The sequence below is a fragment of the Vicia villosa genome, linkage group LG2, assembly GCF_029867415.1.
Source record: "Vicia villosa cultivar HV-30 ecotype Madison, WI linkage group LG2, Vvil1.0, whole genome shotgun sequence".
NCBI classification, from domain to species: Eukaryota; Viridiplantae; Streptophyta; class Magnoliopsida; order Fabales; family Fabaceae; genus Vicia; species Vicia villosa.
In genome coordinates, this window is record NC_081181.1 from 70,715,860 (window position 1) to 70,724,272 (window position 8,413).

The 8,413-nt window shown below is 38.9% G+C and overlaps 1 protein-coding gene across 1 annotated transcript; it reads left to right on the forward strand.

Annotated features, from left to right (window-relative positions):
• The first annotated feature begins 1,506 nt into the window (after window positions 1-1,506).
• Window positions 1,507-3,610, forward strand: LOC131649321 (uncharacterized). The gene is made up of 5 exons (XM_058919087.1): window positions 1,507-2,018; window positions 2,113-2,233; window positions 2,318-2,539; window positions 2,685-2,786; window positions 2,999-3,610. Exons 1-5 carry the CDS (start codon window positions 1,507-1,509, stop codon window positions 3,608-3,610), a joined length of 1,569 nt encoding a protein of 522 aa, XP_058775070.1.
• The last annotated feature ends 4,803 nt before the right edge of the window (window positions 3,611-8,413 follow it).

Consider the following 8,413-nt stretch of genomic DNA (forward strand, 5'->3'; position numbering starts at 1 on the left):
CATTATAGGTGGATGTATCCATTTGAAAGGTTTATGGGTGATTCTAAGAGATCCGTGAAAAATAAAGCTAGAGTTGAAGGATCCATATGTTCACATTACTTGCATCGGGAGACATCACATTTTTGCAGTCACTATTTCAACAACTTGATGTTAACCCCAAGAATCATAAGGAATCCCGTGAATGTTTACGAAAGAAGCCAATTCACCCTATCAGTCTTTGGGCTTCCAGGTCGTCCATCTGGAAAGAAAGGTGTTCATTGGTTGACCCAACAAGAAATGCAATCCGCACATGTTCATGTGTTGATCAACTGTGTCGAAGTTAAACCGTATCTTGAGTAAGTATACCCAACTATTATTTTATCTATAGTGTGTAAATATTATTACCTTGAAACTTATAGTTTTGTTTTTTATAGGGAATTTAACAGCGTCTATTTTCAAAGCACCGGTGTACAATCAACAGCCGGTGACATTCATGCACAATTTCCATCTTGGTTCAAGGATAGATTGTCATGCATTGTTACACCGACACCAGAAATACTCCATTTGAGAAATTTGTGTGAAGGCCCTATTCTAAGCGCAAATGAATGGCACACATACTTCGTGAATGGATATAAATTTCACACTGAGACTTGGACTGAAGGGAAAAAAACAAAAAATAGTGGTGTATTCGTAAAAGGAGTTACAGATGGGGGTGAAGATGATTTCTATGGCTTTGTTAAGCATATCTACGAGTTGGTATACAATTACTTGGACTCGGAGAATAAAGTTGTCTTGTTTTACTGCGAATGGTATGATCCAACTAGAGGCACAAAAATAGACAAGACATATGGTACTGTTGAGATTCAAATGGGGCGAAGGTACAAAGAGTACGACCCTTTCATAATGTCACATCTTGTTAGGCAAGTTTATTATGTTCCTTATCCTTCATTTGTGCCACGTAAGCGAGGGTTGTGTGTTGTTATAAAAACAAAACCAATAGGCCATATTGAAACTGACGATCTAGTGGAAGATCTTGCTTACCAAGTTGATGAAGTTGGACCAATTAATGATGTCATTGCAGTTGAGCAAATTACCAATTTGTCTGATATAACAAATGAGGGGTATGAAGTTGATGCTTCTGTATTGTTGGTTGAAGATAATGTGAATGAAGAGCACGAAGGCGTTGGGTCTGAGGATAGTATCACATCAAATGATGATAATGATATGTATGAAGAGCCTGTAGATTTAGAATAATAAATGTATTTATAAGAGAATGTGTTTTTTGTAATTTTACTTAATGAACCATCTATTGAATGTGTTAATGAATGTATGTGAGAAACATGTTTGAATATATTTGTGTGAATGTATATATTTTATTAACTGTGTATTCTCAATAAATAGGTAAAATGTCATCCCAATCTGAGAAGGGTAAGGGTAAGAAGACCCGACGCCCAAGGCCAGTATTATGCCAGTCTCCTCAGACAGCAGTTTGCCCCCCCCCCACAGAGTCAGTTACATTACATGTCCATGGCCAGTACCCAACCTCTTACGTCATTACTCTCCTCTCAGGGGAGGCCTATGTCTGGGTCACCATCTTTTATTCGTCCACCTCCGTTTCAGCAGACTGCAGGACATAGTTTTTCATCCTTCCAGCAGACACAGGGGCCCCCAGGATTCCAGCAGACTGGAGGATCCTACACTCCATATCCCACACAGGTGCCCTTATCCTTCCAGCAGACACAGGGGCCCCCAGGATTCCAGCAGACTGGAGGATCCTACACTCCATATCCCACACAGGTGCCCTTATCCTTCCAGCAGACACAGGGGCCCCCACGCTTCCAGCAGACTAGGGGATCCCACACCCCGCCTCCCACTCATATACCTGCACGTGAGGATGATCATGTGGATCCGGGTGGGGATGATACTGTGCAGGATGAAGATGATGTTCAGTCTGATGGTGATGGTGTTCAGGGGGAGGATGATCCTAGTGAGATTCATATCATTGACGGTAGATATTATATTTGGCCCGCTGGAAATTCGTAAGTATCTATATTAAATTTTTATTAAGTTTACATTTCCTTGTTTATATAAATTTATATTTAATGCATGCTAATTAACATAATTGATGTTTAGGTTTGGGCCGAGTCGGACTGCTGCGAGGTGTGTGTACTATGTGATTCAGCAAATGTATAAAGAAGCTTGGACGACTTTTGGAGATGTTCCAAATAAAAATGCTTGGTTTAATTGTTTTAAGGTATAATTAATATATTTTTTAGAGTTATTGTTTTTTAAATTTTTTTTACTATAGTTTTCTAACTATTTATTTTAATGTATTCAGGAAAAGTGTACGTGGGATCCAATGAGCGAGAAACTTGTTAAAAAAAATTATTTCAGCAGAACATCAAAAAGACTTTCTGACACATTGCAAAATGTTAGAAAGCGTTGGGAACGTGATGGTAGTCGTCCCGGGTGGTTGGGCCAAGAAGTTCTTGAGAAACTTATTGCATATTGGAATTCAAAGGAATTTAAAGCTAAATCTGAAAATGCTAAAAAAATGAGGGCATCTGAAAAAGGAGGTCACCTTAATGCAGTTGGAAGTATAAGCACTTACGAACATTCACGACGCATGGTAATTATTGTCACTTTTTAAAGTTATGTTTTGATTAATTATTTGTTTTTTAATTAAAGTTAATTTTATTTTTTAGGCTAAAAGGTTGGGGAGACAACCACTCATGATCGAGTTGGTTAAAGAAACTAGGACAAAAAAATCGGGTGATTTGGTTGATGAGCGCACTCGAAAAGCTTTGGTAAGTTATTCAATTTTTATTATTTTTTTTATTTAATGGCAATTTTGTGATGTTTTTTTCACGTGGCAAACAAAAAAGTTCCGGCGTGATTTTCATGTGGCAACTCTGATGTTGTGTCATGTAAATCACGTGGCAACTAATTTTCAATTTATTATTTAATATAATTTAATTTAAGTTATATATACATAATTTTTATTCTATTTTATGTGTAGGAGGATTATCAAACAAAGCTTGTGGATTTTTTGGTCGCTAATCCCAAATATACTCCTAAAGAAGGAGAGCCGCTTCATCCAGATGTTGATTTTTATATTTGGAGTGAAGTCGTTGACGGAAAAGGGCCTAATGGATGTTTTTTTGGTGCGGGAAATTTGGCGGGAAGCTTGAGAAGTGGTGATAGAAATTTATTTCAAAGAGTTAGAGATGGGGAAGGATCGTCACGTCCAACACAATTGACACCGCAAGTAATGGAAACAATAAGACAGTTGGCTCTAACTGAAGCGAGACGTGAGTTAGCGCAACGTGAGGCGGAGCTAAAGGCCCAAATGGATGAACGTGAAGCGGCGCTAAAAGCACAAGTGGAGGGGCAACAACGGCAAATAGAGGCAATGGCGAAGATGCAAGCAGAGATGCAACAACAACAAATAGAGGCAATGGCGAAGATGCAAGCAGAGATGCAACAACAAATGCGGTTATTTATGCAGTCTCAACAAAGTGGTGGTCAACCGTCTAGAGAAAACGTGGGAGCAGCTGACATTGAGCAAGAGAATGATGATGATTTCAACCTTGATAATTATCCCGATCCCGGTGATGATTTTTTAGGATGAATTTTATTTTTATTTTAAATTAAAATTGTGTGAGATAACAAAATTTTATTTATTATATGGTAGTATTTTCGATATTATATAATTTATTTTAGTAGTTTAATATATTTTTGTATTTAGTTTATTATTATTATTAATTTAACTAAATAAATATTTTTATTAATATTTAATAATTTCCAACAAATAATATTAATAATAAAACTTTTTTTATAATAATAAAAATCAGATTTTTTTTTAAAAACATTTTAATATTTGTGGCGTGTTTTCCATGTCACTGATTTGTGACATGTATAACACGTCGCAACTTTTAAAAATAATTTCAAAATTAGCGACGTGTTTTACATGTCACAAATCAGTGACATGGAAAACACGCCACAACTTTTCATCGTATGCTGTGCCATTCTGCTTTTTGCAGAGTTTGTCTGACCCAGTTGCAGATGAGTGTTTGGTAGTTGTGCAGAGTTAGCGACGTGCTTTCCATGTCACAAAGTTGTGACGTGATAAACACAACACAATAAAGTTCCCACGCACTCCCAGGCGACGTATGTGTTCATGTCGCTAATATTGGGTTCTGACGTTATTTTCCATGTTGTGACATGGATTCCACGTCGCTACAGACGTGATTTTTTGTAGTGGGTGCTCCTCGACACAAATCTCCTGTGCTTTCTCCAGTCCTCGAAGACGCTCAACCCCTTGCAACCATCATTCCAACTGTGCCTGCTGAAGAAAGCCATTCAAATGATGAGTCTCCACCTATTCATCAAGATGAAAATATGGGGGAAAATCCTCAATATTCGGATAGTGATAATGCAGCCGGACAACCAACTGGCAGCGAAGATATTATATCTGAGCAAGATGCTACAGAGGAAACTTCCAAACTGCCTACACCTGGTCCTCATGAAACTTCGACCTTCGGAACTATCGTCACTCCTGTGACTACTTCAAAGCAGGCCTCCGCAATGCTTACTCCTTCAGAACTGGAGCAACTCAAGAAAACTGATCCCGTAAGCTTCCTCAAAACCATGATGAGTGTTGGTAACGTTTCGCCCATTGGGCTTGGAACTTCTTCTAATGTCTTGGCGGATACTGGCGACAAGGATGATATTCCTAATCTCCTTCGCAAAATAAGGGAAAAGTTCTTCGAAACCAACCTCGTTGAAGCTCTAAGCAAGGATTCCACCAAATGTTATAGCTTAAACAATCTTTTGAAGAAAGTGGATCTACTTCTGGTCTCAGAGGAAGTCTCAGAAGTGATTGTTTTACTGGGCTTTCTGATTGATCAACTCCAATCTAATCTTCTTCGAAAACGGAATATTGACGAGCAACTCACAACAAAGGTGACTTCTCATAGTTCTTCTTGGAAAGCTGCAAATGATGCAACAAAAAAGGCTGACGCCCTTAAGCTTGAACGTTCGAAGAACCAGGAAGAATATGAAGATTGTGAAGCGAATATCAAATCCTGGAAACAAGAAATTGAACTCCTGTTAGCTGAAGATTTCGTCTTGTAATATTTGTCCTTCGAAGAAGTGGAAAATCGAAGGAAAGATGGTTACTGATGGCCATCCCTTAAAAATAAAAGATGGCTACTGATGGCCATGCTTCGAGAATAAAGATTTCTAAGTTCGTTATGAAGATAATGAATACTGAAAGCTAGCGAAAGTATGTGTCTTCGGGGACTTAGACAAAATTTATAAAATATATTCAAGTATTACTACTTAGCGTGTTTTCGTAGTGTTTTTAATACACTGCCACGCGTCGAAGACGGACTCAGGCGGGAAGATTTGAAATTCGAAGACGGTTTCGTAACTGTCCAAGTAACAGATGGCGTCGCTGGAAGTTCTTATGAGAGACGTGGCAGCATATTAGTGTAGGACCGTTAAGGTCGAAACTAGTATAAATAGGAGTCTTAATGTTAGGATTCTGTGTGTTCATTTTGTACAAATCACTCACATATTTACTCAAGTATCAAGCGTTAAGAGAAAGAGTTCGCTGAGAAAATGTACGTATGACACCACCGCTTTAATACATGTGTATTATCTTTCGTTTTCGAATATCTTTCAGAATTACTGCATTCCATTTACTTCTTGCCATTTACATTTCTGTATCTTTACTTTAATGTCATTTACTTTCGAATTACTTTCATGTCATTTATTTTCAAAGTCTTTAACGTTTCTGCATTTTAAGATTCTTTACGTTTAACAGTCCTTTTAGTTTCATATATTATGTTACTTATCTTTTCATTAAAATCATACTTACATATAACAAAGTGATTATCAAGATTACTTGTTCTTTAATCGAACAACGCTTATTGAAGAAGACGAATCATGAATATGGTTCGAATGAGCATTGATAACAATCTTTTTGACTATGTGTCCTAGGATCAATCTAGTCGATCCTGCGAGTAACCAAATCATATTTATTATAGTTTGGAAGACTAGCGGTTGTTTACCGGAAATCACCGTAAACAAATTGGCACGCCCAGTGGGACAGTGTCAAGCGGATTGTTTTAATCAATTGCTTTATTTTTGTCTAGACAATATCAAGACCTTGTATGAACCTTAGGAACGGTAAATTAACGAACAGTGCACAACCGATTCCCAAACGAAGGTACAACAGGAAAATGGTCGTACGGCCAGTACAGGGGGTGATCAAGATCCCCCACAAGGTTCAGGATCAGGAGCGGCAAATTTGACTTTCACTCAAGGAACACGGGATACAACGGGTTCAAATGGATCGAGACCTGCAGATAATTCCCAGGCTATGCCTGAAAATAATACAGGATCCTCAGGGACTATTCCAGTTTCAGTGTCGACAACCGCACCCTCATCCACAAGTGCAGAGGACGTACCGTTTTCCTCGACAAATGCTGCAAACAATTTGTTTGGTCAAGGCACGAATTCTGCTTTCGAATGGAGACCAAATAATCCATATGGAATGCCATACCTATATGGAACAGGCGTACGAGGGGCAGGACCTATATATGCCCCAACTAACAATGCGACATTTTCACCGAATGTTGGTTCAGTGGGTCGAAGTGCACACAACACTAGTTTTTCTACCCAGATGCCCCACTTTACCACAAATAACCAAGCAGCATTTCGACAAGAAATGGATGCAAGCAACCATGATATGCTAGGGGCTTTGGCCAGAAAATTGACTTCAATTTTAAACCCACTAGTGACAAATATTGCTACTACAAATAGGGAAAACGTGGAGACTTTCCAAAAGATATCATCTCAAATGAATCGAATGGCAGAGTTCATGGGAGTAACACCACCTAGAAGGAAAGACAAACAACCTTCGAATCAAGAAGAGAGGCCCATTATGGAACGTGTACAAGATATAGTTCCGTTGTCTAGGACAGCCACTAGGGATGTAGGCCCCTCACGAAGAACAGAGACGATCGAAGGAACTCCAGTAATTAACTTAGAGGCTTCAAATCAAAGAACCGTCCCCGTTCGACAGGAAACAGAGGAGGAGCGACCCAGATTAAGGGTTGTGGGTAGGAACGAACACCCAGATGAGGTTGTTCAAAGAGTCAGAAGAGAAAATCTGGCTACAGAGAATAACTTAACTGCCATGATAGAAAGGGTTATGGCCAATAATGGCCTTAGTACTGGACTTAGACGTCCAAATTATACATCCCCTATATCAGATTATATCATGCAGACAGAATTGCCTAGGGGCACTAAGGTACCCAAATTTACAAAATTTTCAGGCGAAACTAATGAGTCAACGGTGGAACATATTGCTAGATATTTGACAGAAGCAGGAGACTTAGCGGGAAACGAGGATTTAAGGATCAAATATTTCCCTAGTTCGCTGACAAAGAATGCCTTCATTTGGTTTACTACTTTGCCACCAAATTCGATAGATGCGTGGGCATACTTAGAAAGGTTGTTCCATGAGCAATTCTATATGGGCCAAACTAAGATAAGTTTGAAAGAATTGGCCAGTGTTAAGAGAAAATTCACAGAAACAATTGATGACTACTTGAATAGGTTCCATCTGTTGAAATCAAGGTGCTTTACAACAGTCCCAGAGCATGAACTTGTCGAGATGGCTGCGGGTGGTCTGGATTATTCAATAAGAAAGAAGCTAGATACCCAATACCTTAGGGACATGGCCCAATTAGCAGACAGGGTTCGACAGGTCGAACGTCTGAAGGCAGAAAAAGTTAGGGCAAATAAAAGTTATAAGAAGGAAAGGGTAACGTACGTCGAAGCCGAGGACGCTGATGATGAGTCTTTCAATGACTCATATAGCCCTGAAGAAGTCGAAATAGACTTGGCTGAGTTGAAAGAAGCGCCACCTTATGCCTGCAAATTGCTAAATCCTGCAAATGGAAAAAACCCAGTAGAAAACGATAAGAATGATAGGTTCCCTAAGAAAACTTATACATTCGACGTTACCAAGTGTGATGAAATATTTGATTTACTGGTAAAAGATGGCCAAATGATACTGCCTCCAAATTCCAAAATTCCTCCGTTGGAACAACGGAAGAAAAGAGGTTTTTGTAAATATCATGGTTTTTTAGGCCATAAAACTTCTCAATGTTTTCTTTTCAGGGATCTAATTCAAAATGCTATCAATGATGGAAGGTTGAAGTTTGCTGACAAGACCAAGAGTCACATGAGGGTCGATACCAATCCCCTGAACATTGCTGACGCTAGCCTCTGTGAGGTAGAAGATATCAACATGGTGGAGGCATCTGAAGTCGAAGTTGTGGAAACTAAAACAATGTTCAATGGAAAGCAGGCTACTGAAAGCCTAAATGGTGACATAGTCTTCAATACTGATGTTGAA

Excerpts from the sequence above, each read along its gene's own strand:
- LOC131649321 (XM_058919087.1), top strand. The coding sequence starts at position 1,507 with ATGGCCAGTACCCAACCTCTTACGTCATTACTCTCCTCTCAGGGGAGG. Across the intron at positions 2,019-2,112 it reads ATTTGGCCCGCTGGAAATTC|GTTTGGGCCGAGTCGGACTG; the intron begins GTAAGTATCTAT and ends ATTGATGTTTAG. Across the intron at positions 2,540-2,684 it reads AAAATGCTAAAAAAATGAGG|GCTAAAAGGTTGGGGAGACA; the intron begins GCATCTGAAAAA and ends TTTATTTTTTAG.